General features: G+C 42.9%; 1 protein-coding gene across 5 annotated transcripts in view; it reads right to left on the bottom strand.

Moving 5' to 3' along the window:
- Nucleotides 1-27,377, bottom strand: part of ccser2b (coiled-coil serine-rich protein 2b) — a 33,097-nt gene extending 5,720 nt beyond the window's left edge. Inside the window, exons 1-16 of one of the 5 annotated variants that reach the window (XR_011178803.1) lie at nt 26,981-27,377; nt 13,098-14,278; nt 12,367-12,537; nt 12,086-12,262; nt 11,935-12,008; nt 11,400-11,624; nt 9,102-9,192; nt 8,557-8,641; nt 8,327-8,422; nt 7,836-7,995; nt 7,677-7,760; nt 7,475-7,561; nt 6,587-6,712; nt 5,907-6,012; nt 929-2,267; nt 1-831 (exon numbers count right to left, since the gene is read on the bottom strand). The exon at nt 1-831 is cut by the window's left edge and continues 5,720 nt beyond it. Coding sequence is in view for 4 of the 5 variants with exons in the window: in XM_069159914.1 (XP_069016015.1) it covers nt 2,179-2,267; nt 5,907-6,012; nt 6,587-6,712; nt 7,475-7,561; nt 7,677-7,760; nt 7,836-7,995; nt 8,327-8,422; nt 8,557-8,641; nt 9,102-9,192; nt 11,400-11,624; nt 11,935-12,008; nt 12,086-12,262; nt 12,367-12,537; nt 13,098-14,235 (2,709 nt within the window). In the remaining variant the exon portion in view is untranslated. Of the gene's footprint in view, nt 2,268-4,227; nt 4,268-5,906; nt 6,013-6,586; nt 6,713-7,474; nt 7,562-7,676; nt 7,761-7,835; nt 7,996-8,326; nt 8,423-8,556; nt 8,642-9,101; nt 9,193-11,399; nt 11,625-11,934; nt 12,009-12,085; nt 12,263-12,366; nt 12,538-13,097; nt 14,279-26,980 lie in introns of all 5 variants that reach the window. The other 4 variants (XM_069159915.1, XM_069159914.1, XM_069159917.1 and 1 more) reach the window with 4 other exon arrangements.
- Between the last annotated feature and the right edge of the window lie 201 nt (nt 27,378-27,578).

Raw genomic sequence — 27,578 nt, 5'->3', positions numbered from 1 at the left:
ATTATATTGGACTCGTCGGGGAAGTTGTTCTTGCAGAAATCCAGGTGTTAATAAAATGTTCAAATTATTCTGAAATGTGACGTTCAGCATTCAGAGAAGAAAAATAAGTCTGCAAAAAACTACGGAAAGAGTTGAGATGTCTGGAACGACTTCAGCAAACTGCTCCGCTGCACGTTGAAATTATTACATGTGAATTCATTTACGGAGATTAAACAAGATTCCACAAAGTCCAAAGACTCGTTGTGCTTCAAACAAATCTGTCTTCGTCTCACACGTGATCAACGTTCTGCTTTCAGTTTGTTTGCTTCTAAAACTCTCGTAATATTTCTTGGGGTGGTTTTTTTTTTTTTTTAATTCTACTAAATTATAACGATAAACTTATCCAATCAGTAAGCAGACAACGCGCCCCCCTCACCAACCCCCACCTGACCGAGGTTTTAGGGGTCAAACTATGTTCCTGGGACTTCGTTTAGACCCCGGTTCCCCAGGTCCAAAGGTTCCGGTTCTAGAGATCCTGATGAGTTCCATTTAAGTGCTTCATTACTCTGCTGTAGTTTAATCAATAATATTTGTTTGTACAAAGTACCTCAAAGTTGTACTGGTGCACAGAACAGCAGTCGTGACGAGGACTTTGTTTGAAGCACGCCGAGACCTTTGACCTCTTCCAGACCTCCGAAAGTCATCGACACGCTTCTGTTCAAAGCGTCGCTGACCGATGAAAATCTCGAGTTCCTCCACAGGTTGCCACGACAACAAGGACGGCCCCGTTCTCTCGGCTCGTCGCAGCAGGAAGGAGGTTTTCACAGGAAACCTGGACTCGCGAGAACAAAACTACAAGTAGAGACAACGAAGTGAACGTCGAACCAAACGTGAGGCACAAAGGAAAAGTGAAAGTCTCGGAGTCGGAACAAAAGACGGATTTTCTGACCTTGTAGACGTGACGGTCGACGGTGACCGGAGGATCTGGGTTTGTGTCGCAGGTGGAGGTGGAATATTCCTCGTTGTGTTTGGCGACTCTCCTCCGAGGAAGACTCGCTCAGCGGGAATTTGAAGGGGCGAAGATTTTAACGAGTTTCCGTGGCGTCGGAGGAAGTTCGTCAGTCGGGCCCGGCAGCGGTAGAACCGGTTCCTAACGCAGCGAGCCGGTCCATGAAGTCGTCATCTCAACATGATGTTGATAATCCTGGTGGCGCTTTAAGTTTCGTGGTCGCATTACTTACGAAAGAGCTCAGAGGAGAGATCAATCAAATCGAACAAAGCTCAGTTTAGTTTGCTGCGATGAGTCTAGAAGCAGCGGATGATTTCCAGAACTGCTCGGGCTCAGAAACACTGAGATGTTGTTGGAGCTGAAAACAGCCGAGCCGGGTCGGCGTCACGGTTTTCACGTCGTTCAGAGAATCAGACGGAAGTCTAAGAAAGACGACAAAGAAGTCGTAGCTTTAGCGAACTCGACGCCACCGTCTGTATGTTCGAGGCTTTTTACAGTAAAATAATCAAACAACTTCGTGATTAACAACTAAAATCAGAATATATCTTGAACGCAAAACCGAATCCGTTCCAAACAATCCACAGCGACGAACGTGGAGGTCGTATTTTTCTCCATGACGTTTTTATTAAAGTTTGAATATCGATTGCTGTTTATTTTCATTCTATATGAAATCTGTATTTGCACCAACACGTCACATGTTTAGGAGCCTCAGAATAAATAGTTATCAAGTTTTTAAACGTTTATTATCCCGCAGTGCTCAAAATATCAACATTAAATAAGTTAACTGTGAATGTTTCGGGCTCTTTGACACCGTCAGTGATTTCTGGATCCTTTACTGAAGTCTGGTTTCACATTCCGGAGGCGGAGTTTACGATGATGGAGGAAAAGCTGCTTGTTAGGTGGGCGGAGTCAGAGATCAGCTGCAGCTTCAGTGGCTCTTCGGTTTGGGGAGTCGGGAGCAGCCGGAGGTGACAGCTGGCGTTTTGAGTTTAACCCCAGAATAGCTGCTGCTGGATGCCTTTGTCGGAGGGGCGGAGCTGGGAGACAGGAAGAGGTGGAGTTTGGAGGGCTGGGGGGGCAGCAGGGATCTGCTGTGGGCTCCCCTCTTTTCACCTCCCTCCTCCCCCTCTTCCCTTCGTCTTTTCCCATCATTGGTGTTGCGGTGGGGGAGGAGTTTGTCGGCAGGGGTTTCAGGTTGAGCTGGGGGCGGAGCTTGGGCTGGCGTTGGGTCTGTCAGTGGTTCCTGGTCTTCCTGATTGGAGGAGTGAAGTATCTGTGACTGAAAAACAGAAGTCAGGATCCATTTTCATTATTTATTTAAAAGGTGAAAAAGAAAAGAAAAAAGTTATTCTTTCAGATGACCGCTCGGTTCAGACACTTTGATCTGAATGTGAGAGTGTGTGTGTGTGTGTGTGTGTGTGTGTGTGTGTGTTTGTGGCTGCTTTTGATTTATGTGTTTCCTTTGATCAGTGTTGTGTGTTATTTGATAAAAACCAGTTGATTTTTCTGATTGAACTGAAGAAAAACATAAAAAACTGCTGGATGACCAAAAAAAACAATGACGACGACAACAACAACAACAAGCCTACAGTTTAGTTCATCTCCATGCTGCTATGACGTTTGTTTTTTTCTCCAAAGAACATGCAAGTATGTTTTTAGTCACAACAGCTCATCACTTCCTGTTACGTTTCGTCTCACAACAAAAAACTAAACTCCTCCCCCGTCGCTGTGACATCACAAACTATTTATTCATCCCTCAAACATTCATCTGACACACTGGACTGAGGCTGCAACCCGTCATTTTTCTCCAAACTGTTTCTATCATCACATCTGGAAAGAAAAAAAACACAAAAAGTGGCATTTTTGCTTGAAAAATTCCTTTAAAGATCTTTCATGTGTCCGAACCGTCAGTCAGTTGGAGCGTCTGACGATATAAATATTAAAAAAAACTGAAAAGTAATTTTTGAAATAAATAAGTGAAGTTGTTTTTCTATTCACCATCTGTCCAGCAGGGGGCCAAACTGAGTCTGACACGTTAAAAACGTGGATGTTCTCAGCAGGACCAGAGGAACATCTGCAGGTAAACACTGACATCTGGTGGTTGACGCTGGTACTGCAGCCTGTCTGTCTCCCTCTCTCCCTCTCTGGGACATTTCCAATGTCTTAAAGTGCGTCCACTCATAAATAATGCACGACGAGACTTATGGATTAAAGAGAGGAGAGAGGAGGGAGAGAGGGGACAAAAGGAGGACGAGGTGCCAAGACGGGAAGGAGAAGACGGGAGAGGGAGAGGAGGAGGAAGAAACAGGAAGAGGAGAAGCGAAGAGTGTCCTCGACCACCTGCAGGGAGCTGAAGGAGGATTCACCTTCAGAGGGAATCACTGCGCTGCCAAACATCACGACACACACACACACACACACACACACACACACACACACACACACACACACACACACACACACACACGGTGCTGATCCACCCAAACCCCACCCCTCCATCTCTGCTGTCCTCCCATTGGCCCCTGGAGGCTCATTATATGATGTTGCATCATCACTCTGCTCAATTATTGAAACCATGACGATAGTTTTTAAACAGTTTAGTTACTCAGAGTGTCATAAACACAACAACAGAATAATAACAATAATAACAACTTCAGCACCAGTCCATTAATCTGATGAGAAATCAGGATAAAAACACAGTTCAGAAGCTGCCTGAGAATCTTCACGTTTTTAGGTTTCCTTCAGTATCACAGCGACCCGCCGACCGCTGTCTGAACATCCACGATTCACCGCCAACAGCAGCAGCTCAGACACTTCTGCTCATTTTAATGTGACAATTTGACTAAGTATGAAGTAAAAATACATAAATCCAAGATAAAAAAAAAAACGAGGCCCTCCTGATATATCTCGTCGTACTCGTTCCTCAAACGGGCCGTGTGTCGGTTTGAACGCGTTTCAGTCCGATTTTCACACAGAACTGAATTTCAACTACAAGGACGAGACTGGATTTAAATCACAGGAGGTCATTTCAACTGAAATTATTACGAAGGAGGTGAAAAACGACTCCAGTAACGGCCGCGGACTGAAATCACTGCCTCCCATTGCAGACATAAATCCTGGAATACTACTTTAAGACTCATTTTGGGACGAAGAGTTTCCTTTGTGAAATGAGGTCAGAAGAGGGAGGAAACAGGAAGAGGAGGAAGAGGAAGATAAAAAAAAAAGAGGTGCTACCGTACCACGCTGTGTCACTGAAGTAAAGCACTAGTTTTTCCACTCCTGTCCAAGGTGAGCAGAGAAGAAGCAGAGACACAGAGGACAGTTAGAGGACGAAAAGTCAATCACAGGTTTTAAAACAGTTTCCAGCTCAGACGTACGAAATCAGGAGAACATGGACGGTAAGAAGAGGACAGATGGGAGAGAGAAGGACCAACAAACTACTCAGGAAAGAGTGAAGACGACGACGGAGGAGGAAGGAGGCTGATTCCAGAAATGCTTAATGAACGTATGATGAGATTAAAAACCTGCAAACACGGATTAAATGTGTCGGAACTTTGTTTCCACCGCGACTTTTCCCCTGAAGTGACTCCACTAATGTACATCCTCACGAATAAGTTCAAATCACCTCCGATGTCGCAGAGAAAACTTTGAATTTAGAGCCGTGGAATCAGCACAGACTCTAATTCTGAGCAGAAATATTCCAGTCGCTTCGTGTTCATTAAAGCCGCCTTCTCTGAACTCTTTACTTTTCTGCACTCTGAATGTTGGAGTTTCTACTGACTGAAGTTTTTAAAGCGATCGTGTGAATCTGCATCTGATTTATTAATAAAGGATTTGACATAAATGGAAACTCTGATTTCATTAATTTCATGAAAACATTTGACAAAGAAGGAACAAGAAATGAAAAACCTTCTTTCATTTAACAGTTCTGTCTAAATTATTTGTTTTATCTGATGTCAAATTCAGATTATAGCTCGACTAAAATGAATGATTGGATAATTTATCACAGGAATCATCTCAAAACACAAAAACATCGGTCGTCTGAGTAGTTTTGTAGCAAAACATAAAAAAGGATAATCTGAAAACAAATAACTGAATTTAAATGACACTAAACTTTGCCTGTTCACGGCTTTAAAACTGACGGAATCAAACTTTTAACTTTAACTTTTAAATAATTAAAGCGAAGCATTTTTGTCTTTTTAAGCTTCTACACATTTGGTTTTCCGTTCCTCTTTTTATTTCCCCAGATTTATTTTTTCTTGAGTTGCTTCCCTCATCTCCCAGACCCATTGAGGGGACTCTACATTTGTGGGGACTTGTCCAAGATTCCCTCTGGGGATGTAACATATGTGGGGGCTCGTCAAGGATGTAACAATCCCATTGAAATGTTTTGGAGGGATTTGAAAAAGGCAATAAAAACCCTCAAACATCAGCACTTGAAGCAGATTTTCATGAAGTATTTATAAAACCTCTGCAAGCTGATGCTATATTTAGTTATTTCTGCTAAAGGGGGCAATACAAGCTTCTGATGTGCAAATACTTTTTCCAGATAATCATTACATTGTTTGTTATTTTTGTTGAGTAAACGATTAAAAAAAGTTCTTTTCCTTGTGGTCTTGTCCACCTCTATCTGTTGGCACTGCTTCATAGAGAATTTTTGGGATTTACATATTTACTTATTTCAACTGTGCAGTTGTAATTTTCAACTAGATTTTGTGCATTATTGATTTGTTTCACTAAACTTTCTTGAGGTTTTAACTGAAGTTTTAAATCCCTACAGAGAAATGACAATGAAAATATAAAAACTGATCAGAATAATCGATCACAGGGACATTGGGATGATGATGATGATGATGATGATGATGATGAAGAGTCAGTGGTTTGGTGCTGGTTAATACTGGAGGGTTACATGACTCACTTCTTCTGGCGAGGTGGGAGGGGATGCTGGGCTTCGGACGGCCCCTGTAAGGCCTGGAGCGCTGATACTGCCAGGGTGGAGAGAGGAAAGGAACAGGAGGGAAAGCCTGAGGAGACACAGAGGGACATGGAGACAGAGACAGAGAGGACGCTGATTCACAACATCAGAGAGGACGCCAGGAAGACGGACGCAAATATATCCACTAATACGTGACTTCATCTGCCTGATGGAAGCAGTGTGAACTACTACGTTGAACTACATTACCCAGAAACCCTTTTAAGGGAGCATCAGTAAGTCAGCTGATCTGTGAGGGTTCACGAGACGGAAAGCAAGTCGACTTTGTGAAAACAAAAAGCACAAAGAAAAAGGAAACGAGGAGAAACAGACGAGAAAGAAGTCAAACATACAGGAAGTGTACACAGCCTTTCAAAATAAAAGTTAGAAAGTCAAAGTAAAGCCAGAGAGAACATGAAGGTGTTTTTTGTTTTTTTAGATCTCGGGATCTCGAGAAGCAGCAACAACAAAAGCTGCAACCATGAAGTTTGTATTCTTTCATTTCTTTCTATTATTTCATTTTTAAGTTTAATTTTGTTGTAGTTTGGTGATAAATATTTGTGTGTGTGTGTGTGTGTGTGTGTGTGTGTGTGTGTGTGTGTGTGTGTGTGTGTGTGTGTCCTCACGGCGTGCTCTCTCCAGGGCGTCTGCGAGGCCACGCTCTCTTTCTCCATCACACTCGTCTGCGTGTGCTGATTCATCCGAACTGTCGTCTCCTGGCAACGACACCTGGTGGTCACCGTGGGAACAGTCTGCACACACACACACTAATTTATATCAGCCAGATTTTCTTCTCCTCATTTAAAACGTGAACTGCATGTTTTAACCAACAGACCAACACATCATCACAGTTATTATGTAAATGTTATATATTAATAATATCTGGTAAAGTATAATGTACATATTTATATTCACCATTATGGTTTTGTGTTTATGTTCTTATTGTGTTTGTGTAATCTTTCCATTAAATAGGAATATATTAAATTTGCAAATTCATAAAAGAACATTTTCTAGTTAATATGAATTCTTTAATAATTACAAATGTGATATTTTTCAAAATAAAACAAACGTTTAATTGTCACAGTGATGATTAATCAATTAGTTGATTATAAAAATTGAAGGCAATCTATTTTGATAATTGATTGACTTTATAAGTCATTTTTCAAACAATTTTTTTTTCTTCAAAAACCTTTTAAGTTTTCACATTTTCCCCCAAAATGTTCAGACCAGGAAAAAAAAACTATTTTAAAAATGATCTCAGGTTTTATTATGAACCCTGACAGTTCTAATATCCACAGAGCTCCAGTAAAGGTCTGAAAACTAATCTGCAACTATTTCAATGATTGATTAGTTGTTTTTGGCATTTTCTAAACGACGTGAAAATCAAAGTTAATGATTTTGTTTTTCTTAAATCACAGAAAAGTGAATATTTATGAGTTTCAATAAAACAAGTCACTTTGGGAAAATACTCCAGAATAGAAACATAATAGAAACAGGTTGATATTCGTACAGACCAGCTGCAGGGTGAGTTGTGCGATGGTTCGATCTCGACTCCTCAGCTCCTCTCTGAGCTGCTGCACCTCCTGCAGGAGAGCCTGCACCTACACACACACACACACACACACACACACACACACACACACACACACACAGAGAGAGGTTGAAGAGAGGCATTGTGGGAAACGTAGGCCTGATAACAGAGGGATGGGTGCTGACCTGTGAGTCAGAGCTGTGAGACGAGTCGATGGTCTCCGGACTCAGAGTGTCGTTGGTCAGAGTGTCTTCGTCCATGTCGTCCTCCTGAAGAACCACGTTATGATTAATGTCCACTTTAATGTCAGGAAACACGTCTTTCATGACCCACGACCCTCTCACCTGCAGCAGGACCCTCTGCAGGTACTCCAGCTGTGACCTGACCGCCGAACAGTCTTCAGCCAGCTCCTCCACATCCATACCCAGACCAGGAGAACCAGAAGAACCAGGAGAACCAGGAGAACCAGGAGAACCGGGAGAACCGGGAAACAGGCTGGCAGACCTGAGGGGGGAAACAAACAGGACAGGAACATGAAACACATTCGGCTGATTCTTCAAACATCCGGTTTCTGCGGAGTTCAATAAATTAAACACAATTTTTAAATGCAACTCCAAAAATGTTTCACATTCATACCTTTAAACAAACAAGAATACTTTTAATTATTGACAAAATAGCTCAGTTATTTTACATTTATACCACAAATAACTAATAGAGACATAAACATCTACAGAGGGACACAAAACAACAACAAAGAGACTAAATATTTACAAAGAGACACAAAACAACAACAAAGAGTCAAAACAACCACAGAGACTCCGAGATGCTGAATCACCTCGGAGGACAGAGGTCCAGGATGAGGTCTCCGTCCCGGCTGGTGTCCGTCCTCTTGTTTCCAGGATCCTCCGTTAGCTTGTAACACTGGAAGTCACTGCAAGGGATGATGGGAAACGCTTTGTGAACACTAGAATCACCTGTTACAGTAAGTAAATACGTATGATGGCTGTTTTGATTATATATCTGACCTACTGGAAACCAACCAGGTGAATCCACCACCGTCCTCACCTTTCGTTGTCGTTGTGGACGTCCTGCGTCCCCCAGCAGAGCTGTCTCCTCCTCCACTGGGCCATGCTGGACAGCCCGTCTCCATCTGTGGGTCCAGGATCAGACGGGAGTCGTTACTGATGGAAACTGACTCACAGATGTTAACAGAACCAACACAGTCCGACGCTGTCCTCCGAGTAGGAAAACCAAAACGTTCATTTCCTGTAAAAAACAGCTGAATCGGCATAAATACTGGATTCACCGTTTGATGACACGTCTGATGCTTTTTTTTTCAACAAATCACTTTTTTTTGCCGCTCTGCTGCTCCAACAGTTTAAACAATGTGACGTGAGCATCAAAAAAACAGTTTAGCTGATAAAACCTGAAAAAAAACAGATAAATTGAAGGTATTTTAACAGTTAAACTGAATTGTTAGCCTGAACCGAACTATCACGTTCCTAAACTGACACGTCAGCGAAGTTATTGACTACACGGTAGTTTGAGCAGATTTTGGTACATCACGGCTCGTTCGCAGCCTTTAAATGAAGGTGAGTTTGTGAACGCACCGCCATGCAGAGAGCCGTCTTCTGGGAAGTCTACGTCCAGCATGAGGTCGTCGTCGGCCAGATCACCGGAGTCCAGGTTGTTCAAGATGTCCTGAAAGAAGAAGACAAACGGTCTTTTGTCTGCAGGTGGATATTTACAGGTTTGATGTCCTGCTGATAAAACACACTGAACCAGACTGAAACACATCTGCAGTAAAACACCAGGTTTTAGTGTTGATCCTGCAAAAATCAACAAGCGAGAGCTTCTTTGTTTTTGAGCTTCACACCCTCATTTAACTGGAAAAAAATCCATCTGCTAAAACATAAAGTACCAATTTGTACACTCACAGGAGAGGAAATAGACCGGCATGCACTGCAGCAGCAACAAAACAAAACAAAGCAGACTGTGAATGCAAATACAGTTTCTGTACATCAGGTGAGTCTGGAGTCCAACTGAGAACCAAATAGCACGAGCATGTAAACTAATCTAGAAAGAGTCATCTAGATTTTAGACTGGAATATTCACACTTGTTCGTCAAATGTCCAAATCAAACCAAAGACGTTCCTTCTTTTTAGCAACTGAACCTCCTAAAAATAAAAACACAAACCCTGAAAACTGGACACTCAGAGCAGGACGACGCTGCCCCCTGCTGGTCAAACTAGCAAACAAATTAAAAGACAATCAGATATAAATCAAAAAAAAAAAAAAAAAGAGAGAAAAAGACCTCAGAAGTCAGTTTGGAGCTCGTTAGTGTCCTCAGATCATTAAGGCCTTCAGCTCATCGGGATCAATCACTCTTTAAGGACCTGCAGCTCGTTAACACAGAGGACACGTCACTCATTAAGAACCTTGCAGCATTATTCACCAGCTTTATTAACAGCACTCAGCAGGAGGCGGTAATAAAGGCAGCAGGAGAGGACCGAGGACCTGAACGGGACGATTCACTCTGCAATTGAGCATTTCATTAAATCTGAATAACAGTCAAACTACAAAGTCAAAGATTCAGTTCTGATCTGTTGCTGTTGCGAGGTCAGAAATATCAGCAGCTAGTTCATTTATTTAGATGAATGAAGCCTAATTAATGCTGACGACCTCCAAGCTGAAAATATTGATTAAAAAACATCAAAACACCTGCGTCTGTTCTTTAGTCTAAATGTGTCCGAGTAAAAGTGTTGGACAATAAAAGAATCAATTAAACAAAAACAAAAAAATTATAACACTTCCAGTATAAACTATGAATCATACAGGAGAGAAAGCTGTAATTAACTGAGCAGACACTAGGGGGAGCCAGAGGACTTCATGATAAAAGCTGCTAAAAGGCTGTTTCTGAGAATAAAAACTTCCGATTTTATATTTTGGTGAATAAAATTGTCTATAATCTCCACACTTACTGACATTTAGATTTTAAATGAGTTATCTGAAATAAAGTGCTGTTTTATCAGGACATCAGAATGTTTGAGAGAAGTTAAGAGAAAATGTGCAACAAACACTGTCTGCAAACAGGAGCGACGTTCTGATATTTAACTTCCTGTTTGTGTCCGTTTTGACCTCCAGCCAGTTCTCCTCGGTCCGCTCGCTGTAACCGAACCGCCACCTGGTTTCTGGCTGCTGGTTTCTGAATGTAACACCCGATCCTCCAGAGAGGCCGGACGCCGCTCGAATATTAAACACGCTGTTTTTTGTCTGTCCTTTCTTGTTTGTTCAGTCGCGCTGAACTGACAGAAAGAAAATGACCCAAACTGCACCGAGAAAACCTCAAATCTTCAGCTGGTGACTCCGAAACCATCAACCTGTTACAAGGAAATTAGAATAATAAGAACAGCAAAGTGTCCACACTCCTAAACTCAGCTTCCAAAACGTTATTAGATAAACAAAGGGGCAGTGTTTCAACCCCACTGGATAGCATTATTTCATCTTTTAACCTCCTCCTGCAGCGCCCCCTGCTGGTGGATGCCGGCACCTACAGTTTGTTTTAATGTGAAACAAGTTGTAAAGCAGCTCTAACAAATAATAACCTACAAATATGTAAAATTAGATGTTAAAGGAGCTGCTGTTAATTAGATCGTAATTAATAAAAGTATCTTTTAAAAAAACCTTGTGGATTTAAAGCCAAGTGCATCATATGTACGAGGATGTTTAAAACTCAAAAAAATCATTTATTATTACAAGAAAATCAGTTTTCACTCTGATCAACTGAAATGTTTTTAGTTCATGTGTGTTATTGAGCTGTATTTCACTTTTCATCCATAGTTTTCATTTATTTTTAACGTTCATCGTGTGAAGACGAAGAGGAGTAATCGCTGGGTGATTTGACTTACGATGCTGTTTAGGTCGGAGTCGAAGCTGCCGATGTGGTGGGTGGTGTTGCTGTTGGTGTGGATGGAGGCGGTGGTGGCGGCGCCCCCCAGTGGCTCCAGGCCCTCCTCGTCCCACATGTACGTCCCCCCGGACCCGCAGCTGTCGGAGGGGGACAGATCCAGGGACGAGCCGCCCTGCGGGGGGAGGAGACCGGAGGAGGACGTCAAGTTCCAGACCGACGATTTCTTTAAGATATTAAACATTTTACAGATGATGATAAACGTAGAAATCTCAAATCTAGAGCGAGTTTTCAGTCTGTTGAAAGTGACTTTTCAGAGTCAGTCTATGTTTGTTCGGTGTAAAAAAGTCTGAGTTGAAGCAATTTATTCAATTTAGTAAAACCAAATCATTTTTGTCTGAATATCTAGTAAACAGTGAAAATGTATATTATATATATAATATATTCGCAGCTAAACATGAGTCCGTTGTTTCGTGTTGCAGATTCGCAGCTGCAGGAGCTTTCTGTCGTTTCATTGGTCCTCCCGGCGCTAGTACCTGCTCGTGGTAGTCGGGCTGACTGGACCTCCTCCGGCGGGTCAGTTGGGTCAGCTGGTGCTCTCCTCGTCCACCTGGACACAAACAGGAAGTAAAAAAAAAAAAGTCTCCAGAATCTTTTGACTCCGAACTTTAATCCTCTAAAACTCACCGCCGAGTCGCACGCCGGTCCAATCCATCCCTTCGTCCAGGAAACACAACCCCGTTGCCTTGGCGACCCCGTTGACGGCCACCCTGTCGTCGTCAAACCTGGCGCAGGATTGGTCGAGCCCCGAGTCTTCCTCGTCGTTATTGGACGAGAGCAGCAGGATGCCGACTCCCCCGTTTCCTGCAAACACTAAACGATGAGCGACGGAGAGAAACTGATCGACTCTGATTTACTGATCTGTGAGTTTCATCGCTGTGTCTTTGTGTCCGTCTTTCGTGTCTCACCGAGGTTGTCGAAGTCGTCCATGTACTCCTGACTGGTGTCGTTTCTGTCCAGAGAGGAAGTGGAGGACAGGGACATGTCCTCCAGCGTCTCCCCGATGATCGACACCTCTCCCTGGGATGCGAGCTCCACCGACAGCCCCTCTGACTCCGGAGCCTCCGGGCTGTTTTCTACTGAGGAGAGAATCCAGATGTTACAGAGGAGATATCATTTATAACATTATTATTAATGAGGGGATTTGCGATGTGGAAAAATTGAAGAGATGAGATGAGAAGGACAGAAACATGAGAGGACTTAAGAAGGGCAGAAACATGAGGAGATGAGATGAGAAGGACAGAAACATGAGATGAGATGAGAAGGACAGAAACATGAGAGGAGATGAGAAGGACAGAAACATGAGAGGAGATGAGAAGGACAGAAACATGAGATGAGATGAGAAGGACAGAAACATGAGATGAGATGAGAAGGACAGAAACATGAGATGAGATGAGAAGGACAGAAACATGAGAGGAGATGAGAAGGACAGAAACATGAGATGAGATGAGAAGGACAGAAACATGAGATGAGATGAGAAGGACAGAAACATGAGATGAGATGAGAAGGACAGAAACATGAGAGGAGATGAGAAGGACAGAAACATGAGAGGAGATGAGAAGGACAGAAACATGAGATGAGAAGGACAGAAACGAGATGAGAAGGACAGAAACATGAGAGGAGGTGAAGCGAGGTGAACCTGGGCTGCTGTCGGCGGTCGACGGCGTCTCCACAGAGTTCCTCCGTTGGTCCGTTTCTTCTCGCGACACGTCAGCGGGCGTCACTCTGAGGGGGCGGGACTGCTTCATGAGTGACGGGCGCGACAGCTTGTAGCTGATGCCGCTGGGCTTGGAGGCGGAGCCGATGCTCGGTAGGAGGGGCTTCTTCAAGGACGACGGTGGTAGGAGGGAGGGAATAGAAGTCTGACCTCTGACCCCTCCAGCTCGATCCGTCTGGCTGCTGACAGGTGATCTCATCGAGCTGCCTCTGGGCGGAGCCTGGCTGGAGGAGAGGGAGGAGCCTGAGGGACAGGTGAGGGTGGGGGAAGGCTGCCGGCGAACCTGCGTGAGGCTGCGCGACCGAAAGCGGTCGTTCTCGGTGAGCTGGACGGAGGGGGCGGAGCCGAGGCTGTCGCTGGAGAGGGAGCGGCTGGCCGGCGGCTTCTTCTGGAGCGGGGAACCAGATCGAGATCCCGGACCGGAACCGGGCCTGAAGCCGAAGCTGTGTGGCGGCCTCAGAGCAGCGTGGGCCCCGGGCCGCGGTTTGGATCCTGAGCTGCCGTTCAGGGTCGGTTTGGTGCCGTTGGTCAGTTTGGACCCGAGAAACCCGCTTTTAGAAACAGGAAGTGTTCTGGGGCTGGACTGTGGCGACGGCGATGATGTCACAGGCTGGCCGAAGCCACGCCCCTTTCCTGCAGATGATGCGGTTGTTTTTTTGGCTTCCCGCTGTGACCCCGGTGACCCCTGCTGGCGCTGGGAGGAATACTGAAGGAGGCCGCTGCGACCCGGCCCGTTGGCACCGCCCTTCCCCCGCCTCTCTCCGTCGGCCCCGCCCTCCTCCATCGCCCCGTTTTCTCTCCTCCATTTCATGGAGAACGAGTTCGGCGCTCGGATGAACCCGTTCTGTTTGGTGGAGGAGGGGGGCGTGGCCGAGTTGCCGTTGACCCCGCCCAGTCCCGGGTGGTGGTAGAACCCGGTGGTGAGGCGGGTGCTGCCAGCGGCGCCGGCGATCGGAGCGGCCGCAGGAACCGTCTGAGGTTTGGGCCGCAAACCGAACTTGGGGAGCCTAGAAACCATGGTGGGCATGGTGGGAGGGTCGAGAAGAGGAGGGGCTGACATCAGACCCCGCCCACTTCACCATGGAGACACTGAGTGGTAGGAGCTGGACAGGAAGGAACGAGAAGAAGGCGGGGTTAAAAAAAAGAAGTTTGTTTCCCAGTGAAGGTTGAAATTTTATAAATATATTTATATTTTTTTATTGATGTGAATGTTTGAGATTTTAAATATTGTTCTCTTCTGCAGAGAAAATGAAGAAGCAGCTCTGATCTGTGATTAACAGCTGAAACATGCAGGCTCAGGATCGCAGGCCGAGTCCAGGCACGCATGTGTGTGTGTGTGTGTGTGTGTGTGTGTGTGTGTGTGTGTGTGTGTGTGTGTGTGTAGAGAACATTTAAACACAATCCACCCCTCATAAAAACAATCATCTGTTGCTGCACCTCCAAACATAAAAAACAGATAGTGATCACACATTAGAGATGTTACACACACACACACACACACACACACACACACACACACACACACACACACACACACACCCTGAGGCATGGGAGGTAAAAGAACAGCAGCTCGTTTCAGCTCTGCAGGATTTCATACTAAAAACAGACAAAACTTCAGTTTAAATCATTTGAATTTTCCGGATAAAAAGATGAAATAGAAACCAACAAGAAAGTTTGAACAATCAGCTAAAGTCACTAATAAATCATAGAAGTATCTGTAGGTAATAGAAAAATGTTCAAATGAATTACTGTATTAACGTTCAGGTTCCAAACTGACCCGAGTTTTAAATGATTTTTATATGATCAAACACACGAGTGGAGCTGGTTCAAAAAAATAAATCAATAACGACTATAAATCACAACGCAGTGCTGCAGGGAATGATTAATATTATCAGTTATTTTAATTCTTCACTTTTGTCTTTAAAAGAAAACAGCAAAATAAATAAAAATAAAAAAATGCCAGCAAATATAAAGATAAAAACTGCTTTTTGCAAATTTGTTCAAAAGTTTAGCATGAAAAACTGCAAAAAAATAATAAAACTGAAGTTCTGTAAACGACACATTTGGTGAAGAAAACAAACTGATGGATAAAACTGATAAATAACTAAAAATCAGATGACTCGCGAAAACGTTCCTTTTATTCCTTTTAATCACCAAATCATCACATGCTGCTGATGTCGGAGGATCCAGATTAAAAAAAACATCCTCAGTCGTTTGTCTGCCCGGGGCCACTGTACCCCCCCCCCCACCAAAAACACACACACACACACACACACACACACACTCCCCCCCCCCCCCCCCCCCCCGCCGAGCATCACAAGCTGTTCCTGGAGGCCTGAAGTGGAACAGCTGACGGTGCGGAGGAAGAACTTGTGATCTCAACGTGAGAGACGAAGACGCCTCGGGAGAACAACTAGAGGTCACCGAGAAGACTCGCCTTTGATACCGGTGCAGACATAGAACCCCCCCCCCCCCCCCCCCACACACACACACACTCTCTCTCCCCTATAATTATTTTGAAACAACTCCATTAGTTTAAAGTAGAAGTTTGGAGAAAAGTCTGTTTACGTTGTTCCCGTTTTGACGTATCCTGACATTTATAAAACTCTGCCACACGTCTCAACTGGATAAAAATCATCCCAATAAAAACACGCATATGCCAATGTGCACGCTGACTATCCCCACGGCAACTGGAAGACACGCTGGAGAAGTCTGACTCGCCGGATCAATGTGAGGTCAAAGGTCACGCTCCCTATCTAACCTGTGAGCTGGAGGATCGGTGGCATCGGGGTCAAAGTGTCAGTGGTGACGAGGACCTGCTGCACAATGACTAATATGTGTGTGTGTGTTGGATGAGAGAAACACACGTATGTGCAGTCATCTTTTTCCCACTTTGCTGAGTCATCTGGACATCGTTCAGTAACTTCCTGTTTCCCGAAGCTCTCCCGTGTTTTCTTGGCTGCGAGTCATCGAGTCATCTGAATTATTGAACGAGGTGTAAAGTCGCCTCCTGCATGTTCACCGGTTTAACGACGCAACTACGGTGAGATTACGGTGATGAAATGAAAAGCTGCAGCCGTGAAGGTGAAAACCATCAGAACTGCAGATTAAATCAATATATTTTTCCAAAATGTGGATTAAACCCGTCACCGAGCTGCTGCATGATATTTGTGTCGTTATTGAATTTGAAGGAACTTTGCACGACTAAAGTAGAAATCAACTCCATCTGTTGTTCTACGGAGCCACAAATGTCTCAAAATAAATAAAACTAAAATACAAGTTTGTTAAAATTGGGTTTTTTTGTGTTTCAAGTAATTAACAGAAAAGATTTTTGTGCAAGCTTGAAGCGACCGCCCGTTATTTCATCATCAAAACATCCATCCATGATTAGTCCGAGTATACAGTGCATCCGGAAAGTATTCACAGCGCTTCACTTTTTACACATTTTGTTATATTACAGCTTTATTCCAAAATGGATTAAATTCATTTTTTTCCTCAAAATTCTACACACAATACCCCATCATGATAACGTGAAAATAGTTTGTTGAAAATTTTTGCAAATCTATTAAAAATGAAGAACGAAAATATAACACGTACATAAGTATTCAGTCTTTGCTCAATACTTTGTTGAAGCACCTTTGGCAGAAATTACAGCCTCAAGTCTTTTTGAGTATGATGCTATAAGCTTGGCTCCTATTCTTGGGCAGTTTCTCCCGTTCTTCTTTGTAGGACCTCTGAAGCTCCATCAGGTTGGATGAGGAGCGTCGGTGCTCAGACATCTTCAGATCTCTCCAGAGATGTTCAATCGGGTTCAAGTCTGGGCTCTGCCTGGGCCTCTCAAAGACATTCACAGAGTTGTCCCGAAGACATTCCTTTGTTATCTTGGTTGTGTGCTTCAGGTCGTTGTCCTGTTGGAAGATGAACCTTCGCCCCAGTCTGAGGTCCAGAGCGCTCTGGAGAAGGTTTTCATCAAGGATGTCTCTGTACATTGCTGCATTCATCTTTCCCTCCATCCTGACTAGTCTCCCAGTTCCTTCCGCTGAAAAACATCCCCACAGCATGATGCTGCCACCACCATGCTTCACTGTAGAGATGGTGTTGGCCAGGTGATGAGCGGTGCCTGGTTTCCTCCAAACATGACGCTTGGCATTCAGGCCAAAGAGTTCAATATTTGTTTCATCAGACCAGAGAATTTAGTTTCTCCTGGTCTGACAGTCCTTCAGGTGCCTTTTGGTAAACTCCAGGTGGGCTGTCATGAGCCTTTTACTGAGGAGTGTCTTCTGTCTGGCCACTCTACCATACAGGCCTGCTTGGTGGAGTGCTGCAGAGATGGTTGTCCTTCTAGAAGGTTCTCCTCTCTTCACAGAGCAACGTTGGAGCTCTGTCAGAGTGACCATCGGGTTCTTGGTCACCTCCCTGACTAAGGCTCTTCTCCCCCGATCGCTCAGTTTGGCCGGGCGGCCGACTCTAGGAAGAGTCCTGGTGGTTCCAAACTTCTTCCATTTACGGATGATGGAGGCCACTGTGCTCATTGGGACCTTCAATGGTGCAGAAGTTTTTCTGTACTCTTCCCCAGATCTGTGCCTCCATACAATCCTGTCTCGGAGGTCTACAGATGACTCTTTGGACTTCATGTCTTGGTTTGTGCTCTGACATGTCAACTGTGGGACCTTATATAGACGGTGTGTGTCTTTCCAAATCATGTCCAATCAACTGAATTTACCAGGTGGACTCCAATCAAGTTGTAGAAACATCTCAAGGATGATCAGTGGAAACAGGAAGCACCTGAGCTCAATGTTGAGTGTAATGGCAAAGGCTGTGAATACTTATGTACATGGGATTTTTTTTCCTTTTTTTATTTGAAATAGATTTCCAAATATTTCAAAAAAATGTATTTCACATTGTCATTATGGGGTATTGTGTGTACAATTTTGAGGAAAAAAATGAATTTAATCCATTTTGGAATAAAGCTGTAATATAACAAAATGTGGAAAAAGTGAAGCGCTGTGAATACTTTCCGGATGCACTGTAAAACTATGAAACAGAAATTATTCACTAAAGGTTAAATACAAATATTCAAATGTCACCATTATTGAAACTAAATACGATTTCATATTCAGTTACAAACAAATAAATCATCTATTTATTTACTTGTTTAAAAAGTCGGATTACATTTCAACTAAATAATGTTAATTTAAGGTTTGATTGAGGAAACAAACCAGATTATTTTAACAGACTTTCAAGTTGAAGAATGAACTTTAAGACAGAAAATGAGACGCGTTTGTGAAACATCAGAAATATGGATTTGAATGAAATAAATTGTGACTTCAAACAAAGACAGTCTGGGTTTTAAATGAGCAGCCGGTTCCCAAGTGTCCCGACGGCGGCGCTGAGCTCAGACCGACCGGACTTCACTGAACTCTGCTTACGAGTCACTTCCACTAATGGAGTTCACGGCAGAGCGGCCAGAAAACAGAGCAGCAGAGTTTCACCTCCGGTCGGAGCTGCCGGGACTCGTCAGCATCCACCGCGTGGTTTCTGCACTTCAACAAACCCTCCGTCGAACCTCTAAAACCGACTGATGGACATGAAGGCGTTGGTAGTTTAAAGCTGCTGTTCCTCAGTTATACTGTTTAATAATGGAGTCCAGAGTTTGTCTGTCTGTCGCCCAAAAGTAAGATTAAAACCAGTCCAACACTAAGCCAATACTCAAGTCCATAACTAGTCCTTAACCTGTGCTAAACTAGTCTAAACAAAGTCCTAAATCAGTCCCAAAACCGAGTCACTAAAATAACCATAAACTGGTCCTGAAGCCAGTTTAAAAAGTTTCCCGTCTACAACTAGATATAAAGTCTTCACTTCATCATTTCATTCTGTTGGACATTTATGAATTCTTGAGTTATGGCCACAAACATGTTTTTTTTTAGGTCATAGTGACCTTTGACCTCCAAAATTGGATCAGTTTGTGCCAAATTTGAAGAAAGTCCCTCGAGGCGTTCCTCAGTTATCATCTTCACGAGAATGAGTCGGACGACCTGAAGACTCGGCTGTCGTCTCCATGGAGGCGTAAAAACAACAAAAACAGCCTCAGGAGGTCGTCGCCGTGGAGGCCATTAGTGTTTCCATGACAACAGGAGGTTTAACTACCCACTGACTTTATTAAAGAATAACACGCGTCATCGTCCTTTTACAGGGTTTGGGTCCGATAGCTGCTTAAATTTGAGATCCGATTCTTATTTGTCGAAATACCGACAACTCTTTTTTTTCACCAAAGTACATGAAGGAAACATCTGATTTGAGCCGACGCTGACTGTCGCCTTCACGGATTGACGTGTCGAACATCACAAGCTACTTTTCTAATGTCCATCTCCTACCACTACACAAAGATAAATCCTTTATGTGCTTTTCATAGCGATGATGCAAAAGATGTGCAAAACTGTAAAGGTGATGGATTTAGATAAAGGAGACTGTCCTGAAAAAAACAGATATAGTACGAATGGTTAGCTGCTATGTTGAGTGAGTTATGAGCTGAAAACTGAAGGTGGTGAAATTACCCTGAAAATATGTCTCCAAACGGTTAAAAGAGCTCAAAGCTGAAATAACAAAAGAAAAGTAGAAAACATGAATGAAATGTGATATTTTCTGTTAGTTTCACGTCGTCCCGTCCAGTCATACAGCGAGTTATCAATGTCCTCATGCTCTACTTGTCCGCTCACTGAGCTGAGAGGAATCGAAGGCCGGCAGCTAGAAAAGCCGGAGAAGGTCAACTGCTTCCATCAGGGACTCGTGATTCACTGTTCATTTCATCTGGGTCTTTTATTCACAGGGTTTTAATCAATTTAGCAATAAAAACTAAAACAAAATATTCACTAGAAATCCATATTTTTGGAAGTTATTTCAGCCTAGTTTGAAACGAGGCTAAAACTAACCATTCATTTCATAATTTCTTTGATAAATCAGTTAACTTTCTGGCCTGTAAAACATCCAACTGACCAAATATTCAGTTTAAAACAATATAATAGCAAAGAAAAGCAGCACTTCTCTTTTCAGGAACTAAAGTCTGAAAATATTTGGTTTATTTCTAACTAAATTTGCTTGAAGAAATGAAATGAATCATTGATTTTTCACTTTTAACACCACAGGAGATTAAATAGTTTATGATTTCGTGACACGACTTGAAGCACAAACTTGTATTCTCCTGCAGGTTTTGTATTATTATTTTTTGCCGTGTAATAAGCAGCAGAGCGTGACAGCCAGACTCAACGTCCCGTCGGCTTTTATTTCTCCGGTAAAGTTCGGTCTCTTTTGTCTCCTGACAGACGGCGTCCTCGTCTCATAAAAACCTCAGCGGCGTCTCAGGTGAGTGTTTCTGCTCGGCGAGGTCACGTTTCATTCACAGTGTCAGACGCAGGACGAGCAAACAGATGGACAGTCGGAGAGACGGACAGACGGACTGGGTCTACAGAACGCGACACCGTTCATCTGAGGTCGCCAGGAAAAGTCACACTTATTTAAAAATGTAAAACGAGCTGAGAATAAAAACCGCAGCAGGATCCGTTATCACTGGATGATAAATGAATCAATAGAAACCCGATCGGATCTCCGTCAGAACCACCGACAACCGAGAGGAGATCCAAGGAGGTCCGTCCAGTTATTTCATTCTTAAAAAATGTGATTACATTTCTGGAGGTTAACAACAACCAGATATCAGCTAACGTCACGTTTTAGTCTTTCTGGCCCCTTTTAAAAATAATTGGACCCAAACACCAAATATCTTTTAAATAGTTCATTAAAAACAGAAAAATAAAACATTTCAATAATCAGAAAACACTCAAATGTTAATATTTGAGGTTTTCTTCATCGGTAAACTCAGTATATTCGGGTTTTTGGATATTTGGACAAAAACAAACATTTAAAAAATTGGGCTCTGAATAATTGTACAAGGTATTTAAAAGTATTTTCAGAAGTTTTATAAAACAAAATAGTATAAGCGAGTATTAGTAAAGTAAGAAAATGTTCTACAGAGGTGTTCCTCAGGGTTCAATCTTAGGTCCTCTCCTGTTTTACCATCTACATTCATAACTTTTATAACTACAAACTAACAACCACTGCAAAGTATACAAATTTCAAGATTTAACTGGCGTATTTATTTTCTCGATTGGTCTTCGTAGAATCAGAAAAATGGTGAACAAATAAAATATTTTACTTAGTCACATCCTAATATTTCCAGTTTTGTTTCGATCGTCAGACCGAAAGATTTTCAAAGTTAAAATAATTAGAAGAGGAAAAATGATTTTTGATCTAAAAGAGGGCGATAAGATCATAAATTCATAAATAAAATGGAGGGATGCTTGACTGACAGGAAATTTATCTGCAACTATTTTTTTTTTATAAGCAATTGATCATCTCGGTGAAATATTTTAATTTTCTCAGTTTATACCTTTTTATTTATACTTTTGATCATTATCCTCCTCAAAATTTGATTGTTCCTTTTTGTTTGTTTTATACATCTCACTGAGTTCTGCCTGCATGACCAAATATGTAAATCCCCCTTTGCTTTGTGGGTAAGATGCTCAGAAACGACCCGCCACCTCAGATGGTCGATGAAAGTAAACGCCGCCGAGGAGTTCATCGACACGACGACGACTCCTCATCAAACAGGAGCTCATCAGGTGACCACCACCTGAGCCCACCCATGAACAGCAAAGGGTTATGGGTAGACTGGTGTCTTTGTGCATTGTTACTCTTCCTCTCCTCTGATCTTCCTCTTCATCTGTCCTTGTTTTTCTCCTTCTGTAGTTTCCGTCTCTCTACGTTCAGATCACTGGAGGATGGAGATATTTTTGGCAGAGGGCAGAGAAACATAACCACCTCCTCCTCCTCCTCCTCCTCCATTTTTTTCCTGACAAACTGATAAATAATTAATTATGAATAAAGTTTGATGGACATGATGAAGCGATAACGAGCAGTGGGCGGTGAACACTTTGGGTCACCAAGTCTTATTTTGAAGGTCCAGCTGAAATGTGTTTCCTGTGGGCCCCTCAGACACCATGCACCCCTACCCCGCCCCCTCCCTGGGTTTCATAGCCACTTGGCCCGGACAACATGGCCGTTGTGCTGGGAGATTCCCCCCCCCCCCCCCCCCCCCCCGGCCAATCATTAATCCACCACGGAGCCGCTCTGTCTCCCTGCACAGATCTGAACTCCCTCTGATCCACTTCACACCAACAAGCAGCAGGTTCAACCCCCTGAAGGCAGAACAGATGCCGGTATTCTGTTGTGCCTCCGAGCAAGGCACTAACAGGAGGGTCCAACTGCCCCAACGGCAGCTTTGCATGCAGCAAATAAAGATCTGAAGCTCCATAAAGTGTTAAAATCAACAAGTAAATCTGTGTATTAATATGCCCAAAAAAATATATATATGAATATTTTCTCATATTTCATTCATGGGTTTTGGACATTTTACAGAACTTTTTATTAAATATTTTGGACACTTTAATTAAAATTTGTTTGAAAAATTTCAGATATATTTTATTGTGGTTTTTGGATGTTTTTGCAGGAAGTTTGATATTTTTCACACTTTAACAAAAGATTTTGGACAATTTTTCAGTTTAATTAAGAATTTCAGACATTTTATGAATATTTTTCAAGGGTTGTATTCATTTTTTTTTTTATTTTCGAATTTGGATGTTTTTTTTGCATAGGCTATTATTTTTCTAACATAAATCTTTTTGACAATAGTTTACAAGCATTTTGATAATATCATTAATAGTTTTTGACACTTTAAATAACTGTTTTTTTGTTATATCTTTGAGACATTTCATTAATATTTCTCAGAAAATCTCTGGCATTTGAAATAAAAAAAATCTGGTATTTTATTAATAATCTTTTGCCATTTTAATATCCTCTGTTGCCCAGCTCATTTTCAGATTAGATTAACTGATTGAAAGCTTCATCTCAGCTGATCACAGATCTGATTTAAACACACCTAATAGATAAACTCAGATTTGTATAAACCTGCTGTGTTGGATGAGAACAAGAGAATAAAGCAGGATGAACAAACTGGCCCTCAGAGACGAGCTGCTCCTCCCGACAGTCCTGACAGATGGTTGCCGCGGTGATTAGCCACGACTTCCTGCAGCGCTTCTTATTACAGACGAGCTGCAGGATGAAAACACTCTGCAAAGAAAACTAAAACTAAATCAGGATGATTTGATCAGACAGACAGGCAGACAGACAGGCAGACAGACAGGCTCCACCCAGCCAGAGATCCAAAGATTCACCAAATATTTCCTGCTCCAGAGTCCATCAGCCCAGAGGCCGTCAGAGCTTCAATTATCTGAGGAGGAGCCGAGAGTCTGATCTGATTTGTATGAAGGTTCATCTCCATCAACAAGAAGAAAAAACTAAGAAAAGTTATTTAAAAGGAAAATCATGTTGAATTGACCTTCAAGGTAAAAAATAAGAAAAAAGTCTAAATATTACGATAAACTTACCAAGTCATATTCATGGCCATTTTTTTTTTAAGTTTATGTTTTGAGATTAAATGTTTAAAAGGTGAGAAAATGTGAAAAAAAAATAGATTTAACATTTTTTTGTGACGAGACGACAGCTGATCGGTCACAAAACTGATCTTTACTTTGCAAACAGTAAATAAGTGAAATTCCTGGTTTACAGCCGACTTTCAGCTCAGAGCAACGCAAACAGAGTCGTAAAGACGAAGATCCACGGAGACGCAGCGAGACGCAGCGGGACGCAGCGGGACGCAGCGGGACGGAAAAATAAAAGTCAAGAGTTTTTGCATGAAAACGAAGAGTCGGCATCCGAGCGGGGAGACGGAGAGAAATCCTCCGAACGGGATTAATCTCCAGCCGAGGAGCTGAACTCTGGTTTAAACTGAGCTCATTAACGTCCAGACGGAGAGATTCCAGTTAATCAAACTAAAACCGAAGGAGAACCAAAGACGTTTAATGCCGCAGAGAAAAGAACTAAAGAACTAAATCTGCTTCACGTGGTTTTAATTTTGCCGTTTCTGACATTGAGGAAACTGAAAGTTTGCAGGTTTCCTTCCAAACAGGAAGTCAGTTACCTGTGAATTTAAAAACAGGAAATTCTAATAAAAAGATGAGTCGACGTCTCCTCTTGTTGGGTTTTTTTGGGACTACATTTAGGACCCTGGTTCCTCCTGAGACTCTGAAATGGTTCCAGTTCTCCTGGGAAAAGTTCCTGCTGAGGAAAAGGACCAAAACCTCAAAGTGAATGTTGAATTCATCAAAAAGAAATCGAGATATCTTAATGAACGAACACGTAAGAACACAACATGGTTTTGTGTTGTTTGCCACAAACAGAACTTTGGGCCCAACAGAACCCAGAACAGCAGAACGGCTCCACGTCTCTTCACGCCTGAATTATTCACCAAACACTCTGGAAACCATGAATGTTTGATCAGCACCTGTTCCTCCCTCATCGGGTCCGTTCCCTCAGTTCTGGTACCCTGAAGGACGAGTCCAGGCTCACCGCTCAGAACCACTTAGAACCACTTAGAACCACTTAGAACCGCTTAGAACTAAAGGTGCTGAAGATTTCAGGAACAAACATCTGTTCTTCATCTCTGTGAGGAAATCATCATTTAGAGGTGACAGACAGACACACAGACAGACACACACACACACACAGACAGACACACAGACAGACAGACAGACAGACAGACAGACAGACAGACAGACAGACAGACAGACAGACACACACACACACACACACACACACACAGACAGACAGACAGACAGACAGACAGACAGACAGACAGACAGACAGACAGACAGACAGACAGACAGACAGACAGACAGACAGACAGACAGACACACACACACACACACACACACACACACACACACACACACACAGACAGACAGACAGACAGACAGACAGACAGACAGACAGACAGACAGACAGACAGACAGACAGACACACACACACACACACAGACAGACAGACAGACAGACAGACAGACAGACAGACAGACAGACAGACAGACAGACAGACAGACAGACAGACAGACACACACACACACACACACACACACACACAGACAGACAGACAGACAGACAGACAGACAGACAGACAGACACACACACACACACACAGACAGACAGACAGACAGACAGACACACACACACACACACACACACAGACACACACACAGACAGACAGACAGACACACACAGACACACACACACACAGACAGACAGACAGACAGACACACAGACAGACAGACAGACAGACAGACAGACAGGACCTCAGCCAGCTTGGAGAGATCCCTCAGCAGGTTCCCTCTGACAGCAGCTGAGGCAGCTTCTGTTCTGCTGCTGGCAGAGAGAACCACAGGATCATAGAACCACAGGATCACAGAACCAACCAGAACAAGACAACTTCAGACAGAACCTGCAGAGCAAACTTTAGAGAACAGAACCTGCAGAACAAAACAACCAGAGGAACAAACCGGTGCAGGGGAAGATCTGCAGGACAGAACCAAAAACTAATGACCCGATGACCCAATTACCTCGACATAAGGTGAATGAAACCCAAACGGATCTCCAGTTTTTAACCACGTGGTACCGAGTTAAAGCCCAGAGAAAGAGGTTCTGAGTCTGACAGGGAGCCCAAGGAACCGGGAGGAGTTAAGGGACGGAACAATGTCGACCAAAGATGTGAAGAATGTGTCTGAAAACATGCGTTCGGGTCGGGAACATTCCTCACATCGTTCACAGCTTCAGGAATCTGTCTGCAGAACCGGAACCGGAACAGAACCTTTTTTATTTAAATTTCTTCAACATCAGCTCTGACCATCCAATCTTCATATTTACTGCATTGATCTAAACAAATAATACAGTAAATATAAACTGTTGACTCGTACCAACACAAGTCTGCAGGAGAAACAACATGTCATGCAGGAGGAGGATTTTCCACATTCTGGCAACCCAAACGTTTTTCAAAATAAATACTGAAAACTTCTGTATGAAAGCATGAATAAATGTTTTATTAAGACTAATTACATCTTATAAACTCCTGATAAATTATATAATAGTTCCCTACCAGCAGCGTTGATCATTGTTGCTTAATCTGCATATTTATTGTCCCCAATTTCTAACTGGTTGATTTATTGCTTTGTCCATAAAAATGTCAGAAAATAATATCTGTAATCATTTCCAGTCCAAGATATGACTTTAAAAAAAATGTAAATATTCAATTAAGTTTCATTTGTAACAAAGAAATTAATCAAATTCTCACATTTCAGAGACTGGAAACAGAAAATATTTGTTTCTTTTAAGAAATTATTAGTCCACAGATGTAAAATTCTGTAAAAATCGAAAGCTTGACTTACTGATTTAAACAATTAATCGCAAATTTTTGACTTTTTATTGGTTAATTTATGAAGAAATGAACTACAAATCAATAAATAATGAAAATATGTTTTAGTTGCAACCGTTAATTCAATCTATCCTTTTGGTACTTTGATAATTTAGTAGTAAAATGTTGCATAAAGGACTTTAACTGCTTATGACTACATATATTGGACTGTAAATTCCACAGAGCTCTCCATTCAGAACTCCGTTAAAAAAAACCTCAATTTTCATCTGAACGCGCTGTAATGGTGTAATGTGTTTTTAACCATTAATATGAGTAGATATTAACGTGTGCGGTGTCATATATCTGTATGTGTCCTTATAAATGAACATAGATGTGTTGAAGTGACATTTTAATGCGGATATCTGCTGTTTTCTACGCGGGGAGAGACTCCGACTCACCTGCCGGACACACGGAGCATCAGACGTCCAAACGCGGAAATGTGGAAGTACGAGGTGTTTGAATGGAAGCAGCCGGATGGTTGTTGTTTCTTTATTAAATCCAACCGGACGGAGTCTGATAAAAGACAGCAGACTGTAAAAGTCCCGATAAACAGCGATTTAAAAGATGGTGAAGGACGCCGCGGCAGCCTCTCTGCGGCGCTACGCTCCTCGGCCTGGTTGGAAAAAACGATCACCACGGGGTCTCCGGCTGATCGGTGTCACCTGCACGGGGGGGGGGGGGGGGGGGGGGGTCCTTCTAACCCTTCCGCGCGCCCCTGTTCACAACAAAAGTGTCCAAATAAAAGCCGTTCGTCCGCCTGAGATCCGTTTTGAGCCGCTGGGTCTGCTGCTGAATCATCCACACACGTACTGACACGGGCACGCGGGCGGCGCTTGCACGAAGGCACAGCTGACTCTGACGTCACGGGCTTTGCTGTAAACATAACCCTTTCGTGGCCAGGGAGGTTTACAGCGGGAGTAGTTGACTTCCGGTAGATGAGTTGATGACGTCGAGGCTGTTTTTATTTTTTTATTTTATTGATAAATAATCAAACTG

This window comes from Embiotoca jacksoni, unplaced genomic scaffold (assembly GCF_022577435.1).
Source record: "Embiotoca jacksoni isolate LCO1_2020_lvr unplaced genomic scaffold, fEmbJac1.0.p SCAF_26, whole genome shotgun sequence".
Lineage (NCBI taxonomy): Eukaryota > Metazoa > Chordata > Actinopteri > Embiotocidae > Embiotoca > Embiotoca jacksoni.
The sequence above is the reverse complement of the archived record's forward strand: the minus strand, read 5'-3'. Positions and strand labels throughout refer to the sequence as shown.